Below are 26,972 nucleotides of genomic sequence, written 5' to 3'. Positions count from 1 at the left end.
TGTTCTGACCTTTTCCTCAGGGGACACTGACTAGAATCCTTTGACTCAGCGTGAGAGGTTATTTGAATAGCTCAGTTCAGAAGAGCTTTTATTTTTGAATTGAGTGAAGCAGCAAGAACAAGGGAATGTTGCAACTACATTTCTTAAGACTGCTACTATGGAGATTTAAAACTTGACCTTCCCTGCCAGGTTCTTCTTGGAAGGGTTTTATTTCCACAGGCATATTTAATACGGAAAGCAGTTTTATTGCTCAGCTAGTTAGATGTTTATATTTTTATTCTTCCATTCTTCAGTGATTTAGCAATTCTAATTTACACTGTGTTTGCTTGCTTATGGTTTTGTTTTTTGTTTTGTTCTGTTTTTTGGTTTTTTTTTGATGAAGATCAATGAAGATCTAGGGTTTTTTTAGATTTGTGTTTTTTTTCTTTTGTTTATCATATGAAATAATTTTTATAATGTTTATTTGATAGTGATAAGAAGCCATTTTCATACTGCTATGGTATATCTTGATAAACTAAACAAAACTTTTTAATGTAGTGGAAAACTGGTAAAGCAAATGAGGAAAATTGGCAGCTATATCTTCTAGAATGGATTCTTACAAGACCTATTTGGCAACTGTCAAACTTAGTGGCTCGTGGTTGGAAGAAGAAGATGAAGACATTTATGAGGTTGAATCTCGTGTGCCTTTACCACATCCTTTTCCTCTTTGTGAACATTTGGATGAAAATAACTCAGTAATTATTAATACTACTATTTTTCATTTTATTCATAAAAGAAATGGGCACATATTAAAGCTTATTTCTAAAATTTCACTGCCTACCCCTCCTTATTCAGTAAGTATAAAAATTTGGCTTTTTTTAAATAGTTTTATGCCTCCAGTTTTATACACTTAGTTTAAAAAGTATAATGAGAAATGAACTTTAAATGTCTTTGGTAAGGATAAATGGGATAAAACATTGCTTTCTTGTTGTTTGGTGTGTTACTACTCATCCTGTAATGATGAACGTATTTAAGGGCTAAATTTTGTCTACGAGCCCCGACTTGGCTACGCTTTTAATTCCAGAAAGCAGAATAGGATCATATTTCAGTTCTCTCATACCAGGCAAGCTGTTTTTAAAAGTCCTGCTTGCCCTTAAGAATCTTGCTTCTAAATGTTCATGATGTCAATCTTGAGTAAAAATGTAATGATTATTCTTGAGGAAATAGGCATTGCCATACCTAAAACAGCTAAGTGAATTGTCATTGAGCCAATTAGGAAATGTTTATAATCATATGGTATATTGGCTGTAGTTCCAGAAAAAGGAAACCTGGATTCTAATTTCAGGGGAGTTTGTTTGTTTTTTGCTAACTCCCTAAGGAACTTACGTTTAATATACTTACTAATCCTGTAAGAAAATACCTTTTTCTGCTTTTTATGTAAAATGTATGTTATAAACATTGTTAAGGAAGGATATTTAACACAGTTTTTCAGGTTCATTTGATACCTAAGTATGTTGTGAATGATTCACTACAAGTTTCAGTATAACTACAATTTACTCAGCACTTTTTATGATTTTCATGGCTTTAACTATAATATACTAGCTAATATTTAACAAGACAGATGGTCTTCAAAATAGTTTTTTGTTACCTCCTCTAAAACTTTTAAAGTGACAGAATATTTACTAATACTTTATACATACTTTTAAAGTAATGATAAGTTTTCTTAAATTTGAAAATATTGAATATGATATTTTTATATATTTTATGTTATTAGGAATAGGTATAGATATTATGAGATATTAGGAATAAATCATAACTTAATTGGATAGAAGAGATTTTCTTAATTACTAAGTATTTAGATAAATAGTAAAGTATGGGTGCCATCTACTATAATAAATGAAATTGTTTTTCTAGACTTGCTGTATTTGAGTCCCAGTTTTCTCATTTTGCTTTGAAAAATTGGAGTTATTTCTTGTGGTTTTATGGTAATATTTAACCATGGCAGGTTTAGCTCTTGTCAAGAAATAGAATGTAGAAGGAGACTTACTTAATTTTCTTACCTAAAGCAAGTATTTTATTGTTTAGTGCATTGTTGTATTTATACAGTAAATTTGAAAAAGGAAAAAAATTTCATGTCCTAGTTAGAGCTTTGAACTCTTTTAAAGATTTCATATATTTATCAGGCAATCATTTTATAAAGTACAGAAAATAATTACATATGTACATATGATTGGCAGTTGATATATTTTTAAAATATAGATTGTGACTTGAAGTTCAGTAGCATGGTTGTGTAAAAATTAGTTCATACTTTATGGTCTTTTTTTTAAAATAAAAATTAATGTATATATTATCTACATTTAAAGGAAAATACTCTTTTGCCAATCAAAAGTAAATATATATATAAAGTTTTATCTTTGTTGAGGTAACAATATATTATTACAGATATTTTAGGAAAAATTTTGTAATTAAAATGTTTGTTTAATTTTCCATTGTGAGTCTTAAATGTGTATTCATATTATTTACAAGTAATAAGTTGTGAAGGATATTTAAAACATTCTATTAAAAGAAGAATAATTGCACACTAGATATTTTGGATATTGATTTAGGGTTACCCTAAAAAAAAAATTTTACTTAGTAACTCTAAAATCTGTTTGCTATGGTAAATACTACTCAGATGTGAAGAGCAGAGCAGAAGTCTCTAATAATAAAATATTCTTAAATATTATCATAATTTTATAATACATTATTGGTATCTGACTGTAAATTAGAAACCACCACATTTGATTCATATTTTAAACTTAAAACATGGTAATAATATCTTTCTAACATACTAGGTACTTCATATATAAATTTACAAGTTCTTAAATTGTGTGAGCCTGTTATTAATGTATGCAGTCATTGCCTTTTTTTTAAAAAAAAAAGTTGATCGTGTAAATACTGAGTACTAGAAACATTTGAGTTCAGTTTTTTCCCCATGTAGTTATTTCAATAAAAACAGATAAAGCAAGTGCTAACAGTAAGAAGCCCAGAAAACTAAAGCAGAGATAGTGCTTTTATATAATTTCATGCAGCTGATAACAGTGATCACTGCATTTTGAGAGCTTTGGCCTTGTGTCTGTACTTGACTGTTATCCTAAAAATTATTTAAGAATGTAGTCAGTATGTGCCAATGACAGCATTTTAAGGAGGTTGTGTTTATGGGTAATGCCTTTATATTCTAAAGTTGAAAATAAACTGAATATTCACTTAAAGTCTTGTAGATGTTTCACAAATGGACAGAAATATAAAGCTTTTAGTTAAAACATGGGTTATAATTTTGTTGTGCCACTATTTTGTTTACTGGTGTCATTGTATTACTCATATATTATTAGTTCCCTACAATGTGCAGCAGGAGTTGCAGTCAATAAATGTGAAATATAAAAGAAATAACGTTTATCATAGAACACACAATTATATAAAATTCTTTAGCAAATTAAAAAGAACCCATGTACTATTAACTTTATATCTCTCTTAGTATGATAGAATGTAGATCTAGTGATGTAAAGTGGTTGTTTTCCAAAGAAGCAACTTTTTGTGTTCAGTACAACTAAAGTACATCTCTTACAGAAAGTGATACACAGCTAATCTACTTATCTACTGACTTACCCTATCTACTGATATTAACATGCACTAGAAATATTAAATGACAACAGTTCAACAGTATACTTTCATTTAAAATCCTATTTTTTAAGCTTTAATAACTTTGTCTTCATGTGTACTTTCCCTCTTTGTTTAGCTGGAACATGCAAAAGTTACACAGACAGAGCTGATGCGTGAGTCATTTAGACAGAAACAAGAAGCGGCAGAGTCTCTTAAGTGCCAAGAAGAACTGCGGGAGCGCCTTCATGAGGAGTCCAAGGCCAGAGAACAGCTGGCCGTGGAGCTCAGTAAGGCTGAGGGTGAGCACCTTGCCATTGGCAACTGAGGGTGGAGAAATTTCAAGTCTTAAATTAGATTTTGATGCAAGCTCTGTTTGAAACCACCAGTCTCCTCTTAATTTTGAGTGATCATTGAAAAGTTGTAATTGGTCTTTAAAATTCCTCCAAGCAATTTTCAAAACTATATGTATATTTCTAATTATAAAAAATTCTTTAATAGAATTATAGAAAATATATAAAATTTTAGGAAATGCAGAAATGAATAAAGTGAATTGTTACCATAATCCCTCTATCCTAAGACAACTCTTAGAATAATTTAAAGATGAAGAAACTAGAGCAAAGAGATGTTCATAAATTGTTCAAAGTCACCATTAAATGGTGATTCCAGGCTTTAAGCCTCTAAAGCCCCATGGTTTATATTCCACCATGCTGTTGTGAGTCTTGGCCTTCTACAATCACTTAAAATAACAGCTTTCTCTAGTAAAATGTGATTCAGTTCACAAGCATCTGATTTATATTAAGCTTTCCAGGAACCTTTCTGTTTATATCTGTTTAATAAAGTGAATTACACCTACATAATGTTATTTATTAGCACAACAGTTATTATTAGAAAGTTAAGAGAAATTTCATTTTTAGGCAGAGTGGTTAACAAAAAAAAAGACTGTTGAACATACCATACTTGCTCCTATCATCAGCAGCAAATTCATTCAAGATGTTGGATAGGTTGGAATGATTTAAAGTTTGCTAGCAGTATACCTTTTATTGTTTATGTAAAACATAATGGTAAAATTTGAAATAAGTAATAATTGCATTCCTTGTTAATTTTATTTTATAGGTGTCATTGATGGCTATGCAGATGAAAAAATGCTTTTTGAAAGGCAAATTCAGGAAAAAACTGACATAATAGATCGTCTTGAGCAGGAGTTGTTATGTGCAGGTAATAGGTTACAAGAATTGGAAGCAGAGCAACAGCAGATCCAAGAAGAAAGAGAATTACTGTCCAGGCAGAAGGAGGCTATGATAGCAGAGGCAGGCCCAGTTGAACAGCGTATGTATTTTTTTAGATTTTATATGAAGCATTCCTTAAAAGTTTAAGATGGCTTTTTTCCCCTTTCAGTGCCGTTATTTATGTATTTTATATAGGGCTTGAAAAATTATAAGAAAATTCCCCTTACTGGTAAATGTCTTATAAGCCAACTCTGTGGAATCAGATTTGTTTTTCTTTTTCCTTTGGCTGATTTTAACAGGAAAAGATAATTCTTCACTCTCAAATCTCTACTGAAAGAGAAAGCTACATATAATGAGGCAGAATATTTTGTAAACTGTGTGAGATTTAGTTCTCTTAATTGCAGAAAAGCAGCAAAAATGTATACTTGGATTAACTAAGAGCACTGATCTGGCACTTGTTGTGAGCAGTTGGGGTGGATTTCAACCTGCAGTACAATAGGTTGAAAAGGTCAGTGGCTGACATCTAGTTTAAAATAAGCAGGAGTTCAAAGAATAAATAAATTTACAAATAAACTCATCTTTTCTTAAATGAGAAGTTAAGTTAACATCTTAAAGTTTGTTTACTGGTAAATAAATATAAATAAATAAAGGTTAAGACTTTGTAACACTGGAACTTTAAATCCTTTTCATCACATCTTGTCACTTTTGTATTACACATGAAGTAGGAATTATAAATGTGTAGTTTCACTAATTGAATTTTCACAATTTAGAGAGACCACATACATTTTTGCATTATGGTGAAGTTTTTCTGATTGCTCACATTTGTTTAACACAGATTTAGGGTTGGAATTTTTAATTTGGAATGTATACTTATGTAAAATAATCAAGAAACTGCTAGGTCTCAAAATGTTACCAGTGGGGTGGGAGGGTGTAGCTCAGTGGTAGAGTGTGTGCTTAGCATGCACAGAGTCCTGAGTTCAATCCCCAGTACCTCCATTAAAAAATAATAATAACAATAAAATAAGATATAAAAATAAACAAATAAATAAACCTAATTACCTCCCCCCAGAAAACAAAAATGTTACCAATGATAATAATCAGTGGTTTCAACTTTTACTTCTGTTTTTTTGTGTGTGTTTGTGTGTATTATTCTGTTTTAGGAAATAGAAGACATGTAAATTATTATATTTTTGTTCTGTGTATGTGTGTGTGTGTTTTTCTCTAATAGGGCTAGTAGATGCTGCAGTCGATGCAGCACCTGAAGCAGGTGTGTTTATACAATTGCATGACCATTGTTTGGGTGACAATCTCACAAATCCAAAAATTGGATGACCCTTGGATTTTTCTACCAACTAACATATCTCTAATTTTGCTGTTGTGTTTCATACTTACAGTTTTCCTCTTTAACAACAAAAAAACTTTTCTTGTAATAAAAATACATATTTATATTTGGAATTAACAATTGAAATTCATGGTTGCCATCATCTTATTATATCTATTTTTCCACAGAGCTTAAGACCATTCTGTTTTTTTTTTAAAGAAAAGATTGGTTTATTAAAACAATTTTTTCTTTAACAAATATATTAAACTCTTGTAGCCTATGACTTTTCAACATGCTGTTTCTAAATCAGGAAGTATATAAGATGATGGTGTCAATAGGATCAGTGAAATTTAGTAAAGAGACTTTCTGGCTGATTTACTTTTATATTAACATCTAAATTTGTACTGTTTTAAAAGGAAAGCTATTTTCTGTAGATTCCTAGTCCTGAGCACAGTGTTGACAAACTAGTTAGTATGAAGACTCTAGAATTATATTCCTTCCATTGTCTTCATTAGAGATTTGTTTCACTTTGCTATATATACATTATGATTAATATTAATAATGATAGCTAACACATACATAGTGCTTACCATACTCTAGGGCACTGTTGTTCTTCACATATATTAACTGTTTTTATCCCACAATGACTCTTAGAGATCAGTACTGTTACTATCCCCAGCTTACCTATAAGGAAATTGAAGGACATCATGTTAAATGTCACAGAGATAAGCGGCAGAGCCAGGTTGTAAACCCACAGTCTTTGCTCTTAAACACTACACCACACTACCCCTCACACTAATCAGTTTTCCCCTGATACACATACATGTGAGCATGTAAGATTACCTCAGGAATATAGATCTAATAAGGAGTAAGACTAATAGGAAATTCTGATTGTAGTTATTTCTTTTCTGTAACTCTTACTCGCTTTTGTTAAAGATTTACAGTATTTGATCTGGGTGTGTATTTTGTATGACTTCATGGGTTTGGAATGAATTGATTTTCGCCTGGAGTGAGTTATTTTTATGCTTGAATCTAATTAGACTTTGCTCTTTTCCTTGCAGTGAAAGGGAGTCATTTGCTATGCTCTTTTCACAAAAATACTATTTTTAGTGACAGGACATCTTTTTGTCAGTTCTGTATAATTTTATTAATCAATACTGTTGATAGCTTGCCTTACTTACATAGGAATATGTTATTTTTATATTTTCATAGGACTTTTTACATGTGTTTGAAATAAAACTCAGCTCCTTTATTTCATGAAGGTAAAATTTGAAAGTTATGGATGCTTTCACTATCGTAACATCATTAATTGTGACCTGACTTGGTATATTTTTGCATTTATAAACAGAATTACTACAGGAGACAGAAAAACTAATGAAGGAAAAACTAGAAGTACAATGTCAAGCGGAAAAAGTACGTGATGACCTTCAAAAACAAGTGAAAGCTCTAGAAATAGATGTCGAGGAACAAGTCAGTAGGTTTATAGAGCTGGAACAAGAGAAAAATGCTGAACTGATGGATTTAAGACAGCAAAATCAAGCATTGGAAAAGCAATTGGAAAAAATGAGAAAATTTTTAGATGTAAGTATTCCCTACTTGAATATTAATTTTCTCAGTGTTATGCTACTTGCTACTATTCTAGGTTGTGGATTTTAAATTATGAAGAGATTCTTAAATTCTAGTATTTTCATCTATATGTGTCACCTACCAATTAATTGAAAAGTATTATTTCAATTAAAAATTCGAGTAATTTTTATTTTGCAGCTTTCAGAATTAAAAGCTGTAGTACAGGCATATTAAGAATAAGCCCTACCAGTTAGCCTTTCCAGAATCATAGTTAAGAAACTTGTAGTCTTTTTCTTAATCGATAGCCAAAGCAGGTGAGGATCCTAAGAACTAATTCGCCACCACTCTCTCGCCCATAAAAGATACACACACAGGTAGCAATGTGCCCTTGGAAGCAAAGGACTGGAACAGTTGTCATGCTGTCATTACTCTCTTGCAAAAAGATGTTAAATCCCTAATTTCCCTGAACTTTCTTCTTTGGGGTTTTATTTAAGCCTGATGTTCCCTTCACAGATCAGAGAATCAGATTCTTACACATCTTACAATTTTAGGTGTAAGACCTAGATGAAAATGAAAGAAATTGATTTGCTAAACAGTTTGTTCTACTTATTTTGTTTAATGACTAAATTAATAGTGGAATTCCTTCTTTGTTCCAAAAATTGCATTTTAAGGAGAGTATTTTTTATATCATTCTGTATTTAACATTGCTTAAATTTTTTAAAATGTTGTGCTTCAAATAATATTTAAATGCTTAAATTTTTGTTGAAGAATTGTACAAAGGCTATGTACCATACAACGAATATTTTCTTTTTAAATCTTTTTGGTTTGGGATATTCTGTGGTCATCAACTGTTTGTCTTCAAGTAAAACTGTACCTATAATTAAAGGGAAGTAAGAGAAGTAATAGCTTCAATGAATACTGTTCCTTCAGTTACTATTATTATTAAACTTCAGGAACAAGCCATTGATAGGGAACACGAGAGAGATGTATTCCAGCAGGAAATACAGAAACTAGAACAGCAACTTAAGGTCGTACCTCGATTCCAGCCTATCAGTGAACATCAAACTAGAGAGGTAAGAATTTTACTGATAGTGTCTACTTTACAATATATTTGTATATTGTGTGTAAAATAAGATGTATATTGTAAGAAACTTGAGTTCTTTGTATAGTATATGTCTTCAAAATGAGAAACTTAAATACTACTTCAATATGAGAAGGATCTTGAAACCCTAAAAATTCCAAAGAAGTATAAAATAGCAATAAACTCATTGCAGTAAAATGTTACCTACATTTTCATTGAATAGAAGGAATCTGATGTAGAACAGCCTTGCCTACTAGAGCAGTAGAAAAATTATCAGTCCCCACAGAGTTTATAGTTACTGGTTTTGCCCCTAACATATCTTTAGCTTTTGAAAAATAGCCATGTGTTTGTTGAAATGCAAAAGAATATTTAAGCTGTAGAATTTACTGTCATTTACTTTTTTTTTTTTAATTTAAAATTGTGACCTGAAGATTCATGAAACTTTAAGAAACTAACAGGGATATATATATTTGATTTTCTCCCAAAACATTGTGATCCAGTCCCTCCTTACCTTACCTTGCCAGATCTGATTCCCCAGCTTCTGATTTCCTCAGGAACAACAACAAAAAAATCTAACTGTAACAGCAGTATATCATGCCATTTTGCTGTGCCTGCTTTGTGGTCTTTTCCCTTGATCTTACTCCCAATCTCAGTCCACCTTTTATTGTTAAAATTTCTACTCAGTGGCTGTCATCCCTGAACCTGTAATTATAGGTAATCTTGCATTTCTTTTAATGTTTTGAGAAATAAGTGCCGTTTTAAAATAATGTCCTGAAAATGTGTCACTGAAATAAGGTAGAATTCTTTTTTCTTACCATTACATTTTTTTTAAGTAAGCTTTCTCTCTTCACTTGATTAGAACTAATTTCATAAGCTGTCTTATTGATCCTTCCTGTGCACTTCCATTACAGAGCCATTCATTTGAATGGTGCTGCACGTCAGATCACTTAGGAAAACTTTAAAGATGCACAGTTCCCTCTCACCACCAGGCATTCTCATCTCTGTTCTGGACTTGTGGAATGTGTAGGCTGAAAAAGCGTTCCAAGTGACTGTATTAATTCCCTAATCCCCTCCCATCCCTGTGGTATTTAGAACCATTATATTATTATTTGTATCGATTATAATCATTTGTGGAAAGAAAAGTATTATCCATGAAAGATTTTTTTAACTCATCTTATCTCATATATGAGGGTAAGTTAGTACTCTGCAAACTTGCTGTCTTTATTAGGTTTTAATGTGGTTGTGCCATTAGAGCTTATAATTCAACATTCAAAAATGTATTGTTTTCAGTTTAAAAGAATGCAAAAAAAATTTTTTTAAATATTGTTTTCTCCTAGCTAGAGAAAATCTTAGTCTTAAGAGAAATTTTGTTAAAGGGTTGGTAAAAGCAGTATTATTTCTCTTTTACTAGTGCTGCTTGGTTTTATCAACTCAGAAAATGTTGCTTTGGTTTGAAACAGTAGTTGCTATTCATATCAAAAATTTTTAAAAAATACCCTTTTTGAAATGAGGATAGATATGGTGTTAACTTGCTGACATTTTTCAAAATTACAGTTTTTGCTTATTACATTTCTAGGTTGAACAGTTAACAAATCATCTGAAAGAAAAAACGGACAAGTGCAGTGAGCTTTTGCTCTCCAAAGAGCAGCTTCAGAGGGATATACAGGAGCGAAATGAAGAAATTGAGAAACTAGAGTTCAGAGTAAGGGAACTGGAGCAAGCCTTACTCGTTAGTACAGACACTTTTCAAAAGGTATGACATTATCTTTGTGTTAATTTTATCAGCTGTTTTAATGCAGATTACTTAGACACTTGAACATCAGTTCTTTTAAATAAAAAATTGCTATTGACTATGTTGATCTTATTGCATAAAGTATACATCTTTATGTCTCATTGGCATAGCCATTTCTGTATATTCTTACCTCCAAGTGTTGCTTGCATATCTGAGTCCTGATAAAGGAAGATTAATTAAATCAGAAGAATTAATTACCCTTTTATCCATCACTAAGGCTGTGATTCTAAAATAATAGCCAAGTGGAAAAGCTATAGACAACAGTTTTAGGCAGATGCTTTACCCCAGACTCAGAAGTAATGAGATTTATTCCTGTTATGCTACAAAAGGCAAAAATGAATAAGAGAAGGATAAGGAAATGTGAGAGGGGAGCAGATGCGGGGATAGCCTTCATTTTATCTGAGAAATGAATTTTAAGATTGTCAAACATTCCTGCTTGAATTTGTATGAAATGCGTTCAAGACTGAATATCTGTAACTTTTAATTATTCACTAATATAAATTATCCACTTCTAATTGGAGAAATAGAATTGCTACAATTAAAAAAGTAGAATGAAAAGAAATAGAATTCTCCAATTAAAATGAATAGTCAAGATTTAATGTCTGAATTTTTGAGAAAATTCTTATATATTTAAAGGTAGAGGACCGAAAACAGTTTGGAGCGGTAGAAGCTAAAGCGGAATTGTCCCTAGAAGTACAACTGCAGGCTGAGCGAGACGCCATAGACAGAAAGGAAAAAGAGGTAATAAGGAGTTTACTTTTAACGACAAAGTGTGGTTTGAATTATTTTAGAAAATGTCATTTGAACAGAATGGAATTTATGGTTTAAAACCAAAGTTTAGATTGTTTCTTAGTTCATTGCCTAAGTTGACCCTGAAGATTGTAAACATTTGAACAAATAAACTGGAATGAGGGAGAGTGTTCAGGTAGAGGAGACAGTGTGAAGGCCTTGACACGGGAGGAAGATATATATATAAATGTGTTCTTAAAATAAAAGATTAATAATAAAGTAACTATATAAAGTTCTTTTATGTTTTTCTGTTCCTTCCCTTCCATAAAAAAAAGTGCACTTTTAAAACAGTAGTAATTTCCAATTCCTAACTAAATTATAACTTTATTTAAACTGTCTACTATTTCCAAAGCATTTTGTACTCTGCATTGTCTGTCTATATCATATCATCTAAAATGTTTCAAATTTTTTAAATTACATTTTTATCTCTTTCCATATAATTTTCTCAAGACGTTTGATATATTTTAACAAATATTCATTGAATGGAAGCAGTGCGTAAATATTAATAAGTGCTTGGAAAGATAGAGTGATTTAGATTCAGCTAAAACTATAGCTCAGGGAACTTGTAGTTTAGAGGAGAAACAAGCCATTTATATAAATGACTAAAAAATGATCATTTCCATGAGAAGGATTATTTTCTCACTATCACACAGTACTCAGTAATGTTTATCTAAGAGGTTTCTATTTATTTTGGTTTTTGGTTTTTGTTTGAGAGACAGGGAACGCTTTTGTTTATATGTAACTACTGTGTGTTTAAAAAAATTAACATTTAAGGATTTACCTTACAAATAATCAAATGAATTATCTGCTTTCTAAAGAGATGGAACTTCAAAACTGGGCCCAAAGGCATTGATAATTGAATATGGATATTTGATTAAGTTTAATAATTTTATACTTTTGTTATTATTTGAATTCTATGTAACACTATTTAACACTTCAATTTCTTTTAAGTAAGTATCCAATAACTGCCTACCTTCTACCTAGAATCATGGTTGTTAGAACTACAGGAGATCTTAGAGAGTTGCTGTCAACCAACTCCCAGTTTTTAGATGAAACAGAGCCAGACATGTTGAACAAGTAAAGGATTAAACTGACAGCTGATCTTGGTCTACTGGTTTTTAATTACGGTGACAGGTACTCTGTCAGAATTCACTCAGTAACTGGAGAATGAAAGACAAGAATGTAAAGTTGAAACATATATCTCATAATGAAAATAACTTCTTAAACATTCTGTCTTACACTAGGCAAATGTTTTCAGATATCTGACAGAGCATAAATATCAGATGTGTGTCGTTATATTTGAGATACTTCCTATTTCTGTCATAGCCTAAATATGTGTAAAAGTAAGTTTACTACAGTGTTTAGAAATGCAGGATGAATAGAAAGAGAAGAAAACCTTAAAAGATAAGAGTCTCAGGATGATAAGAGGAAATTAATGTGGAGAGAAACAGAAGGAAAAATTTCTTTAAGAAAAAGATGCCTGCAATAGATTTTAGCTCTCTATTGAGCTAATGAGACCTAGCTTACAAACCGCAGTAATAAATAATAACTCTGTTGAAGTCTGTACTAGAAAGTGCTAAGTATTTTCAATGCCTTATGTCATCAGTCCTTATACTCTCCCTGAGGATAGATTCTATTGATGAGTAAACTGAGTCTTAAGGGAGGTTAAGTAATTTGCTAATGTCACATAGTAATTGGTTGAGCAAGAATTCCTCCTCGATTTCTCTGATTCTGGAGCCTTGTGATACTATACTGCCAAAGCATCCCAGCGTGTTTTGCTTTTTTGTGAGACGTGTTACAGACTGTCATTCAACATTTATTGAACCTCCTGTGTGTAGACCACCACTGTCCAATTGTAAAACTAGCTCTGGCCTTCAAGGAATCTACTGTCTAGAAACTAGGAGATTTATACACACACATTTGAAAGAGGTGAGGGTACTTAGAAAGAAAACACAGGTAGGTGCAAATTAATGTAATCCAGTCTAGATATCATTTGATAGCTAAATTAAACAAGTTTAAATCAGAAAGCTGCCATTTTGTTTTTAAACCGTAATAATATTTTTCTGGTTTTTGGTTGTCATAGACTCAGTAATAAGACAGCTAGGGACTGAAGCTAAAGTTTGGCTGAAAAAGAGGAAAGAATGCCCTACAGTGTCATTTTGGGAATTGAAGCCTCTGTTTTGATGCCTCAAGTTCAACTGCTTACAACAGGAATGTTAGTGCTTGCGACCAGTGCTTCTCAGTCTTTGTGCATATGAATCACCCAGGGATCTTGTTAAAAATGAAGAATTCGATTCAGTTGGTCTAGGTTGGGGCTTGAGAATCTGCATTTCTAACTTGTTCTCAGTTCTGCTCCAGGGACCACACCTTGAATATCAAGGCTAAGAATTTGACCATAAACTGTTGTATCAAAAAAGAAAGTAAATATCAGGTGAGGCTGGGCAGCAGTTTTAAGCTTAGGTATCTGCGTATTTGTTGAAATAATGCCTTCTTCATCAAAAGTAGTTGTAGAAGATAAGGATAAGTGTAAACACCATTATATTACATAACTTCAAAGATGACATAATCATCACAGTTTTCAACAAATTAACTTGATAATTATATATGCACAACTACTAAATATATTTAAGGTGTGCCTACTGAGTTTAATACCAGTGTTACAGAAAGTAATTTAAATATAAGTCTTAGACATTAGTTATTAGAAGCAGGATAAATGATAGTTAATGTAAGGTTCCAGAGGGTAAATTCCTGAGGTTCAAGGGCTGACTTCCACTTACTAGCCTTGTGACTATAGGATGAAGTACTCTTTTCTCAGTGACTCCCTTCCTCATTTCCCTCATTTGTGATACGAGGATAATCCTAGTAAAGATTTCATAAAGTTGTTGTTATTAAAAAATAATAATACATATAAAGCATCATATGCAGTGCTTAGCAGTTAATTGTCTATAAATGATAGCTGTTATTACTAGTATCAGTCCTGTTTCTGTTATAGAAATATTAGGCTAAATGATTTTGAAAGTCTTTGCCTTGCTAATGCCAAAAAATGATTGTGATTACGTGTCGATGTATAATCAGAAAATGCTCCCTTTCAAATTCTGAGGTAATAAATGATTTATAGGTACTTTCTGAGCCACCTGCCACTAAATGTTGCTGTTGTATCTCAGGTTGCTTTTAATGCAGCAGTTTTGATCATCAGGTAAATACACATTTGAAAAGTAATTCATTAAAAATGTATTGAGAAGCTACAAAGCACTGAGTTAAATGTTCCTGTCCTCAGTCAAACCCAGTTTTTTAAATATAACAGTAACTAGCTCTTAATATTCATCATTAGTTTTAGTCTCTTTATAATCATCAAAGAGCTACTGCTTTACCATTAATCTGTGCTCAGAAATGAGCTTAATTTCAATTGTCCTACATATGGGAGCCCTCTAATTGTCTCCTAAAATGGTTTTAATAAGTTACTCTTTAAGTTTCTGTATTTCAGATCTAAGGATCTCATGGTCTTTGTCTGCCTCTGTTTCCTTCTGCTCCATGGAGACACATGGCCGCCAAACCTTTCATTGGGTTAATTATTAATATGAACTAAATTGAGCTAGTCTGACTTGGTGGCTTAATTCTACAGCTTTCTCAAGCCTTTCTGATAGCAACTAAATTCAACGTAAAATAAGATTTTAAACGTAGACTCTTTCCCTTCTTTCCATGGCTCTTTTCTGCTTTACCAGAGGAAAAATTTTAGGTAGGAAATGGCCCCTTGTATCCTTCCTCCAAAGGTCTCCTCTTTGCTTTGGGCTTGATGGTTTAAAGGTGTTCAGTTTGAAAATGTCTAGGAAGCACAGTGTGGCTTAGAGAAATCCCTTTCCTTTATTCTCATGGCTCATGTGTTTTAAGCATATACATTATAGAACCAGTAAAGCACTCTTCATCTTGCTTGACAAATACACATTTGTGTAAACAGTTTTTTCTCTTTCCATTTCATAATTTTTGTATCAAAGATCACAAACTTGGAAGAACAGTTAGAACAGTTCAGAGAAGAACTGGAAAATAAGAATGAAGAAGTCCAGCAACTACACATGCAATTAGAAATACAGAAAAAGGAATCTACTACCCGCCTACAAGAACTTGAACAAGAAAACAAATTATTTAAGGTAATTAGTTAAGAAAAACTTTGCCTCTAAATAACTCATTGTTTTTCTCTTGTGTAGCTGTAGTATTAAGCATTTGCTAAATCCAGCTGCTAAATAATACTTAACCAGAGGAACACTAGCTGCAAATAGAATTGCATAGAATTTACCTTAAACGCAACATAAATATTTGAATTCATCACAAATGAAAAAATTTGGAGACCTTTATCAAAGCATTTTAAGAATTACTGGTGATATCTCTGATTTTTTCCATTTGTACATTTTGGCACTATAGCTTCAATAAGAGTTAATTGAAAGAATGTTCCAAAAATCACATGTAATGCTCTATTTAAGTGGGATGGTTATTTTTGTCCCTAGGATGAAATGGAGAAACTGGGATTTGCCATAAAGGAATCTGATGCTATCTCTACTCAAGACCAACATGTACTGTTTGGCAAATTTGCTCAAACAATGCAGGAAAAAGAGGTAGAAATTGACCGATTGAATGAGCAAATTACAGAACTTCAGCATCAACTTAAAATTACAACGGATAACAAGGTATACTAATTTAAAATTGATTATTACATGAAATTATTTAAGCTAGAATTTTACTTTTTTTATTGAAGTATGGTTGATTTACAATATTGGGTTACTTTCAAGTGTATAGCAAGGTGGTCCAATTATATTTATTTTTCTTTCAGATTATTTTCCATTATAGGTTATTACAAGATATTGAACATAGTTCTCTGTGTTATACAGTAACTCCTTGTTGTTTATGTATTTTATGTATAGTAGTTTGTATCAGTTAATCCCACACTCCCAATTTATCCCTCCCTCACTTCCTTTCTTCTTTGGCAACCACTGATTTGTTCTCTCTGTCTGTGAGTCTATTTCTGTTTTGTATATGAATTCATTTATATTATTTTTTAGATTCCACATATCAGTAATGTCATATAATATTTGTCGTTCTCTGTCTGACTTACCTCACTTTTAGTATATATTCTCTAGGTCCATCCATGTTGCTGCAAATGGCAGTATTTCATTCTTTTTTATGGTTAAATAATATACTATTGTATATGTATGTGGAATCATATCTTAAATCAGTCTTCTGTTGATGGGCACTTAGGTTGTTTCCATGTCTTGGCTGTTATAAATAGTGCTGCTGTGGACATTGGGGTACATGTATCTTTTCAAATTAGAATTTTCATCTTTTGAGCATCTATGCCCAGGAGTGGGATTGCTGGATCACTTGGTAGCTCTGTTTTCACTTTTTTAAGGAACATCTATGCTGTTTTCCATAGTGGCAAAATGATGTTTTTCAGTTTCACCTTTAATGTAAAAACCAAATAAAACCTTAATTCTCTTTTACCGATTAACTTTAATTTATTAAGACACATTGGTTTAACAAGCTATGTGTATTTTTATCCCCTCCTAATATTGCCAAAGATTTTTGATGTTTTATAGAGGGTCTCTGGTGACTCAGATTTCATCATCTCATTCTAACCAAATCTGTTAAAAGTTCTTCTATTTAGTATGAGTTAAATAAGATAATGACATTTGGGCACTATCTGTTATGGATTGGTTTATTTCAGTACATCTTCCTTTTCAATTAGAATATATTGGTATTGACTATTTTCCCTATAGGAAATCATATACTAAAAGTATAAATCACTATATTTAATGACTTTCTGAATGAAGTTCTAAATAAGGTCCTTGTTTGACATGACCTCTTCAAGGATTTAGTATGTCTGAGTATATTTGAGAAGTTAATTTTTGTGTGTACAATCAACCCTTTAAGATCTTGTCCTAAAATGAAATAAAATTCCCAAAATGTAAATACATATTGATTATATGTTACTTTTTTCATTAACTAATAGGTTATCGAAGAAAAAAATGAACTGATAAGGGATCTTGAAACGCAAATAGAGTGTTTAATGAGTGATCAGGAACGTGTGAAGAAAAATACAGAAGAAGAAATTGAGCAGCTCAATGAAGTGATTGAAAAACTTCAACAGGAATTAGCAAATATTGAACAGAAGACATCAGTGGATGCTAGTTCTCTCCCTGAAGAAGCAGATAGTTCAAAACATCAATTGGATATGGTAATAGCTGAAAAACTGGCTTTGGAGAAGCAAGTAGAAACTACTAATGAAGAAATGGCCTTTACAAAGAATGTGCTTAAAGAAACCAATTTTAAAATGAACCAGCTAATGCAAGAATTATGCAGTTTAAAGAGAGAACGTGAAAGTATGGGAAAAATCCCAAGTATACCAGAGCAAAGTATTAACATGGCTACAGATGATCTGAGCAAAAACAAACCTGAGCTAGAAGTAGTCCTTACTGAGGATGCTCTTAAACCCCTAGAAAATCAGACTTACCTCAGATCTTTTGAAGAAAACAGCAAAGTTTCCATAAGCAGTTTGAAAACAAAGGTGCTGCAACTTGAGAGCACTGTGAGTGCAAAGGACTTAGAACTTACCCAGTGTCATAGACAAATAAAGGACATGCAAGAGCAAGGCCAGTCTGAAATAGAAATGCTTAAAAAGAAGATTGTAAACCTACAAAATATACTTGAGGAAAAGATTGCAGCTGCTCTTGTGAGTCAAGTCCAACTTGAAGCAGTTAAGGAGTATGCAAAATTCTGTCAAGATAAACAAGCAGTTTCATCAGAACTTGAAAGAAGAAATATGCAGAATTTAAGTCAACTAACAGAAAATGAGATGGGGTCAGATGTGTCAGCATTAACCTTAAGAATATCAGAATTAGAAAGCCAGATGGTTGAAATGCAGGCTAGTTTAATTTTAGAAAAAGAACAGGTAGAAATTGCAGAAAAAAATGCTTTGGAAAAAGAAAAGAAGCTACTAGAACTACAGAAGCTATTGGAGGACAGTGAGAAAAAAGAGAGAGGCAAAGAAAGGAAAAGATGCCCTGAAGGAGATTTTGAAGTTCTTAAGGTTAGTTTGTATTTGATTTTTTTCACTTAAATACCCTAAGAAACACTTTTATTTTGTTCCTTAAACTGACTACTAATTTACTAAATTAAATAATGATTTTTTTACATCTAGCAATTTGTATGTAAAGGGTTCTTATAAAAATTCTGTACAATCATATTATTATCACTAGAAAAATGGCTACAAACTATATTTTGATGTCTTCAAATTACTTTATTTATTTCACTAGAATAATCATTAGGTAGAACAGTCAGAAGAAACTTAGAAATGTTAAGTTCAGCAAATGTCCTCTGAAACTTGTTTGGCTTTTTTCCTCTTTCTCTAATATGCATGTTATACGCTCACCTTTTAAATAATGAAAAATATCAAAATATGTTAGTGTTCTAATGTATGACTGATAAGTCATTAATTTTGGCAGATTTTGTATATGATAATAGATTTCATCCTTTCCTAGGGAAAATTTGTATTTCATCTTTGCAAGTCTACTTAAAGATCTGAAATTGCAGTTATTTCTTAGCATAAGACAGATGTGAAGAGACTTTAATTTTCAGATTCTCACTTCATACATTTATAATTTGGATAGTGAATGTGTAGTCTTATCTGAACACCAGAAGATTAACTAATATATCAGGATTCTATAAATACGTATTTCACAAAGAATAATCTTTCCATTTACTATACTTTTTCCTCCTAGCTCACTGGAACTATATAAATTACTGTAAATTATATTTAAAATTGTAATGTGACTTTCCAAATATGTAAAACTTCTAAGAAATATCTTAGTAAAATCTGGTAGCTTTTGAGGAAAGTGATATAAGTATGAAAATGTTTTGAATGGTAACAAAAAAATATCTTCATTAGTTATAAAATTTTAGGGCATATATTTGATGACATACTTTACTTCTCATTCCCAGAAAATCATTCTTTTCTCACTGTCTCAAGACTTTAGAATGATGGTTTCAAAGAAGTTTCCCTATTTGTTGAAAGAACATGGATCATTCTAAGCCCCTTTATCTACTAGGCAGTCATTCCTGCAAAACTTTATTAGAATGTACAAATGGCTTGAACTTGTCTTTGTTTTTTGAAAATGACGTGTTCATGTTTTCCACTGCCATTCAGACAACTACTGAATTGATTCATACCAGTGAAGAAAGTGGATTTTTTGGTCAACTTGAAGCTCTGAGAGCTGAGTCAGCAGCTACCAATGAAGAACTTGCCAGTTTTAAAGAGATAGCAGAAAAGCTTCAAGAAGAGCTTTTGGTAAAATAAGTAACATAGCCCCTAATTCAGTTATTTTTTCCTATCTTAACTTCATTTCAGAGTGTATTCTCTTCTTTGAAAACAAACCCAGATCTGTCACTTCACAGCTAGAAAAAAATCTGTGAATTTGGTGAAATTTATCACCATCTTACTGTTATCTTTCTTGCTTCGTTTTCCTTGGAATTTTTTGTTAGGGAGATGCTTTTAACCTGTAGTCTGTTAATGAAGGAGGAGAAAGACAGGTGTTACAGAGAACTGTATATCCTCTAAGAACCAAAATTAGAGGCTGATAAAATGATTTCACTTCTATGGTAATCTGTATCTACACACACACACACACACATACACAAATACATAACGTATGAAAACTGTGAGCATTCCTGAAATATTTTTCCTGTTATTCTGAGGAAAGTGAACATATTAGCATGAATTATATTGCCCTCTCTATCCTAAATTCTATATGTGGTATTTTTAACTGAATGTCCTACTGTTCTATTCATTATGTTTTAGGTAAAAGAAACAAATATGGCATTTCTCCAGAAAGATTTATACGAAGTTAGGGATCAACTCACAAAGGCAGAAGAGAAATTATCCTACTTCTTAGAAAAAGAAGATAATACTGAGGTACAAGAAAACAGAAAGGTCTGCATATTAGAGCCACTTCCTATAAAAGTGGATAAAAGCTCCGCATCCCAGACAGGTGGGACTCTCAAGGTCCATAGCAGCAGTCAGACTCCACAAATTCTTGTTAGAAATACAGGAATCCAAATTGATTTACGGAGTGAATGCTCATCAGAAGAAGTCACTGAAATAATTAATCAGTTTACCGAAAAAATTGAGCAGATGCAAGAACTACATGCTGCTGAAATTCTGGATATGGAATCCAGACATATTTCAGAAACTGAAACCTTAAAGAGGGATCACTATGTTGCTGTTCAGTTACTGACAGAGGAATGTGGTGCCTTGAAGTCAGTGATACAGTGTCTGAGATCTAAAGAGGTATTTGGTTTTCATAATATGTATTTTTTCGACATTCTATGATTTTTTTTTCAAAATTCTGTGTTTTTAAGACAGAAATTTGGGGCAATCTCTTCCTTATGATAAAATTACAGCTTAAAATCTTTCCATTGTGTGAAGTCAGATAATAATATTCCACAGAGTTCCTGTGCAGTTTTACAACCTGATGTTACCATTTTTTAATTTATTAATGTCTCATTATGATAATATCCATGAAGAAAAAAATTAGACTTTTTATAAAGCATGGATAGTTTCATTAATTATGAAATGTGTGACATATTTAATTGTGGGGTTTTTTTGGACAGCATTAGAAAAGAACAAAATTATTCATTGAACCCTATTATTTATCAAAGCAAAAAATTTATTTTTTGTTTGTTTTCTCCAATTAGGGATCCTCACTTCCTGAATTAACACATTCTGATGCTTACCAAACTAGAGAAATATGTTCCAGTGGTAAGTTATAAATTCCTGGAAACTGTGTAGTACTTCTTTAAAAAGAGTTTGTTTCTCTTTAATAGTCAGTGGTGTCTTCTTTATTTTAGATTCTGGATCAGACTGGGGTCAGGGAATTTATCTTACACAAAGTCAGGGATTTGACACAGTATCAGAAGGCCGAGGAGAAGAAGGTGAAAGTTCAACAGATTCATTTCCAAAGAAGATAAAGGTACAAAAGACATACTTCTTTCCGTAAAACTTAGCCAGTGTGGTTTCTATATTGAACATAGTAGTTCATTACAAGTTACCTTAGAAGCACTTACTGTAGTAAGATCCTCTCTGAAGAGAGAATTGTATAGCTAGAAGGAACCTTGGAGCTCTAGTTATATTTCTAAATTTTGTGGGTAATAAAGTACAAGGTACTTAATTATTTTATAAATTTTTTTTAATAACTTATATTCCTAATATTTTTGTTTGCCAAAATTATTCAAGCAGTCTCAAAAACTACAGTGTATCTCCTATATATTCCTTTTGGTCAAATTAGTGCCATTAAATTAAATCCAAGAAGAGCACATTAGATAAATAGAAGGAACTTAGAGATGAGAGCTACACAGAGTCATAGGCCGTCTTTTGGGATTGGCTTACCCCGCCACAGGAAGAAGGCATTCAGCAATGGTAATCTGATGTTTCCTTTCTGTAGTGGCTTTTCTAAGTCAGTCCGACTGGGATAAAGCTATCTTAAAATTTATTTGTTTTCCTGTGTCTGACTTTGCAATCTTTGAAGAAAATTTCATAATTTTGTCTTTTGGGTTATGGTTTCCAGGGATTACTGAGAGCTGTCCATAATGAAGGCATGCAGGTGCTCTCTCTCACTGAGTCTCCCTATAGTGACGGAGAGGACCATTCTGTTCAGCAAGTTTCAGAATCTTGGCTAGAAGAGAGAAGAGCTTACCTTAGTACAATCTCATCGCTTAAGGATTTAATTACCAAAATGCAAGTGCAGAGAGAAGCCGAGGTACTCAAAGAATATTATGCATCAAAATAGTTTTATATGATTTTTATCAATAATAAGGCACTTTACAAATTAAATTCTTGTCTTTTATGATATATTTTCTTATGAATTACTATATATTGCTTAAATGCCCCAAGTCACACACTTAAAAATAAACTCATATCTCCTTAGGCTTCTAATACTTATTTTGGTTAGTAGATAGATAGGTCATTTTTAAAACTTTTTAAAGCATGCTTATTTGAAGACTAACTTTTGTTTTTTATACTCTGCTAGGTTTATGATAGTTCTCAATCTCATGAGAGCTTCTCCGACTGGCGAGGTGAACTTCTACTTGCTCTTCAACAAGTTTTCTTAAAGGAGCGTAGTGTTTTACTAGCCACATTTCAGACGGAGCTGACAGCTCTAGGTACTAGAGATGCAGTTGAATTATTAAACTGTTTGGAACAGAGAATACAAGAACAGGTATCAAAATGAAACTTTAAATAAAACTTTAAAACATAAAGAATGCTTTTTAATAGTAATGAGAAAATGAGTTGTTGCTTGGTTTTAGAGTAAGTCTGAAGATTAAAATTTTAATAGGAACCACTAAAAATATGTAGGAGAAGAATTATTACCTTAAATGTTTTGTGTTATGTTATATTATAAAATAAGACTAAAATTTAATGAGCTAAGCCTCCAACTTAGGAAGTTAGAAAGAAAGCAACAAAATAAGACCAAAGAAAGTAGAGAGAATAAGATACTTTCAGTTCTCGTTATTTGCAGTAGTTAGATTCTGTAAAGTTGCTGAAAATGCTGTGCCATTGCTACTAGGGGAAATACAGAGGTAGATTCCTCTGAGCCCCTGGTGATGACATTTTTGTTAACCGGTCAATATATAACCTTGTTTTATATGTGCTTCTATTTAAAGGCACTTTATTTCCTATATTCCGTTGACTCATTAAGACTGAACTCATGGCCTACAGCACTATAACTTATACCAAAACTTATACCTTATCTAACACATGCATTTTCTCTGTAACATACCTTACAGTCTTCTTCTGCTTAGGAACACTAGACAGCACTTCATATCTCTGCTTGGGGACCATGTTAAACAGCAAAATCACCAATAAAAGGCACAGAAGTACAAAAAACACAGCACTAAGTAGATGGCAGAAAGGACACTTGTTTACAGTATAAGAGACAAAAGAAGGCAGAATTCACCTGGTTCAACTTCAACTAGGAACATATGCATCTGGCAATTTAAATTTTTGCCACTCTGTGCATTTTTGAGAATAACCGTTAAGAGCACCACAAGTATTGAGTTTGGGGTTATAGACAAATTTTAATGAATAGGCAGATTATTCTTTTTTTAATTGAAGTATAGTCAGTTTACAATGTTGTGTCAATTTCTGGTGTATAGCATAATAGTTTAGTCATATATATATACATACATACATTTGTTTTCATATTCTTTTTCATTATAGGTTACTACAAGATATAGAATATAGTTCCCCGTGCTATAGAAACTTGTTGTTTGTCTATTTTATATATAGTAGTTAGTATCTGCAAATCTTGAACTCCCAATTTATCCCTTCTCACCTCCTTCCCCCACTGATAACCATACGTTTGTTTTCTATGTCTGAATCTGTTTCTGTTTTGTAAATAAGTCCATTTGTCTCTTTTTTTTTTTTTTTGCAGATTCTGCATATGATTAATATCACATGTTATTTTTCTTTCTCTGGCTTAATTCACTTAGAATAACAGTCTCCAGGTCTATTATTTTATTTTTTATGGCTGACTAATATTCCATTGTATAAGTATACTACAACTTCTTCATCAAGGCATTTGTCTATGGATATTAGGTTGTTTCCATGTCTTGGCTGCTGTGAGTAGTGCTGCTATGGACATTGGGGTGTATGTATCTTTTCGAATTAGAGTTTCCTCTGGATATATATCCAGGAGTGGGATTGCTGGATCCTATTATAAGTCTATTTTTAGTTTTTTGAGGAATCTCCATTCTGTTTTTCATAATGGCTGCACCAAACTACATTCCCACCAACAGTGTAGGAGGATTCCCTTTTCTGCACATCCTCTCCAGCATTTGTCATTTGGACTTTTTAATGATGGCCATTCTGACCAGTGTGAAATGATACCTCATTGTAGTTTTGGTTTGCATTTCTCTTATAATTAGCAATATTGAGCATTTTTTTTTCATGTGTGAATAGGCAAATTCTTAAATACATAATCCACAAATAATGAGGCTCAACTATAATAAAGAAAAAATAAGTTGGTGAAATGCATACACTGGTACAATAGAATAAAAGCACTGAAAGTCAGTTCTTTGAAAGGTTAATAAAACAAACTTCTGGAGAATAGGGTAAGGAGAATTCTTTCTTAAGAATTAGGAATAAATATGGGATTATAATAAAGATATAGCTGAGACGTAAAAATAATAGAATAATTTTATGTCAGTTCAAAAACTTGAGTGAAATGGACTGATTTTTTAGAAAAATATTGCTTATCAAAACTCATTCAAACCCAGCAGTTCCACTTATGAGTATATATTCAAAAAAAACCAAAAACAGTAATTCAAAAAGATAATGTGCCCCAGCAGCATTATTTACAATTGCTAAGATATGGAAGCAACCTAAGTGTCCATCGGCAGATGAATGGATAAAGCAGATATGTGTGTACACACACACACACACACACACACACACACACACACACACACACACACACACAATGGAATACTACTCAGTCATTAAAAAAGAATGAAATTTTGCTATTTGTAACAACGTGGATGGACTTGGAGTGTATTGTTCTAAGTGAAATACAGACGAATACTGTATGATACCACTTATGTGGAATTTAAAAAATAAGAGCAAACTAGTGAATATAATAAAAAAGAAACAGACTCAGATATAGAGAACAAACTAATGGTTACCAGTGGAGAGAGGGAAGTGGGGAGGAGCAATAGAGGGTTAGGTGTTAAGAGGTACAAAGTATTATGTATAAAATAAGCAACAATGATATATTGTACAGCACAGGAAATATGGCCAGTATTTTATAATAACCATAAATGGAGTATAACCTTTACAAATTGTGAATCACTAAATTGTGCGTCTGTAACATATAATATTGTACATCACCTATACTTCAATAGAAAAAAAGAAAGAGAGAGATACTTCCAAAAGCATACCAAAAAAACCCAAAACAAAAACAAAAAACCTCATTCTAGAAGAATTGGAAAACCTAAAAAGACCTAAAACTAGTAAAAGAATCCAATCAGTAGTTAAAATCTACTCACAACATTCAGCACCCAGATCTTGATTTTTAACTACATCCTCCATTAAAATAAACTAAGAGTCCTTGGAGAAATGGCTGATTTCAAGGCTGCAGAAGGGAAAATACAAGATGAAACTGGAATATCTTGTTTAACAGACAAGGAATTGCTGAAAGAATGAAGGAGATAGAAGGTCACAAAGGCCAGCTTGAGCAAATTCCCACTGACTACATTTGGAACAATTTGGATATCTAAATAATGATAGTGACATATTATAAGCCAAGAAGTAAACTAAGAATCCATGAATTACTTCTGATGTAAATGAATGAATAAAAATTCTTCCTTACAATAGAATAGCAACTAGTGTGTAGAATAAATGTTGAAATCAGTAGATCAATTCATGAAGTAATCAGCAGTGAATGCTAAAACTACTATAAAAAAGTTTGATCAGAAAAGTGTATTTACATAGTTTCAAAGTAAATCCCCAGAAAATCCTTTTTAGTTACAAAAGGAAAAGAGTAACTTTACAGTGGAGAAACCTTGTAGGTAGCACCTTAACCAAGTGATCAGAATTAATATCACCAGTAATGGAACAGACAGACATGTACTTCCTATATGAAAAACATCACTTTTGTACAAAACCAAAACCTATTTGTAGGGACGTATCAGACCAAAACAAATTAAAACCACTACACATAGATCAGAATGGCCAAAATAAAAATTAGTGACACCACCAAGTGTTGGTGAGGAAGCAGAGAAATTTCATCTCTCTTACCGGATTATAAAATGGAAGAGCCACTCTGGAAAATTATCTAGCAGTTTCTTAAAAAGTTAAATATACACTTAGCATATGACCTAGAAGTCACACTCATAGATGTTTAATTAGGCAAAAATGAAATCTTATGTCTCCATAAAAGCTTATATATAAATGTTCAGTTTTGCTTGTAATAGCCAAAAACTGGAAACAACCCAGATGTTCTTTGAAAGGTGAATAGAGGAACAAGTCATAATACATCCACACAACTAAATACTACTCAGCAATTAAAATGAGACAAACTATTCATAGCCTCAATTACTGTGTAACACTCCTTCTTTTTGGTGGAAGGAGGAATCAAACTTTTCTCGAGGAATTTTGAGGAGGGCTGAGAGGACAGTGAGATTTGACATCCTCGGCCAAGTTAGGATCTCCCCAGCTTCACTGTCACTGAAGGCATGACACTTTTGAAATGACAAGGTTATAGTGATAGAGAACAGATCAGTGGTTGTCAGGGGTTAGGGTTGGGGAGAGGATATTACTAGAAAGGAATTTCTTTGTGGTGATAAAACAGTTCAGTATCCTGATTTTGGAGGTGGTTACATGAACCTATACATGGGGTAAAATTTCATAGTTCTTCATATCAAGAAAAAGAATGGGTGCATGTAAAAACTAATGAAATATGAATAAGCCCTGTCCTTTAAATAGTATTGTATCAATGTCAGTTTCCTGGTTTTGATAATGTACTATAGTTATATAAGATG

At 32.2% G+C, this 26,972-nt stretch overlaps 1 protein-coding gene across 16 annotated transcripts in view; it reads left to right on the top strand.

The window, feature by feature from the left end:
* AKAP9 (A-kinase anchoring protein 9) overlaps window positions 1-26,972 on the top strand; it is a 168,538-nt gene that overhangs the window by 122,592 nt on the left and 18,974 nt on the right. For 9 of the 16 annotated variants that reach the window (XM_045519934.2, XM_045519929.2, XM_045519937.2 and 6 more), the window contains 16 exons: window positions 3,755-3,917; window positions 4,732-4,944; window positions 6,073-6,111; window positions 7,514-7,746; window positions 8,685-8,804; window positions 10,389-10,565; window positions 11,241-11,345; window positions 15,386-15,538; window positions 15,893-16,072; window positions 17,392-18,468; window positions 19,585-19,725; window positions 20,236-20,724; window positions 21,132-21,195; window positions 21,285-21,406; window positions 22,001-22,192; window positions 22,463-22,651. In XM_045519934.2, the coding sequence (XP_045375890.2) occupies window positions 3,755-3,917; window positions 4,732-4,944; window positions 6,073-6,111; window positions 7,514-7,746; window positions 8,685-8,804; window positions 10,389-10,565; window positions 11,241-11,345; window positions 15,386-15,538; window positions 15,893-16,072; window positions 17,392-18,468; window positions 19,585-19,725; window positions 20,236-20,724; window positions 21,132-21,195; window positions 21,285-21,406; window positions 22,001-22,192; window positions 22,463-22,651 (3,657 nt within the window). Of the gene's footprint in view, window positions 1-124; window positions 834-3,754; window positions 3,918-4,731; window positions 4,945-6,072; window positions 6,112-7,513; window positions 7,747-8,684; window positions 8,805-10,388; window positions 10,566-11,240; window positions 11,346-15,385; window positions 15,539-15,892; window positions 16,073-17,391; window positions 18,469-19,584; window positions 19,726-20,235; window positions 20,725-21,131; window positions 21,196-21,284; window positions 21,407-22,000; window positions 22,193-22,462; window positions 22,652-26,972 lie in introns of those variants that run through there. The other 7 variants (XM_010959466.3, XM_010959463.3, XM_010959457.3 and 4 more) reach the window with 3 other exon arrangements.

The sequence above is a fragment of the Camelus bactrianus genome, chromosome 7, assembly GCF_048773025.1.
Source record: "Camelus bactrianus isolate YW-2024 breed Bactrian camel chromosome 7, ASM4877302v1, whole genome shotgun sequence".
Classification (NCBI taxonomy): Eukaryota; Metazoa; Chordata; class Mammalia; order Artiodactyla; family Camelidae; genus Camelus; species Camelus bactrianus.
The sequence above is the reverse complement of the archived record's forward strand: the minus strand, read 5'-3'. Positions and strand labels throughout refer to the sequence as shown.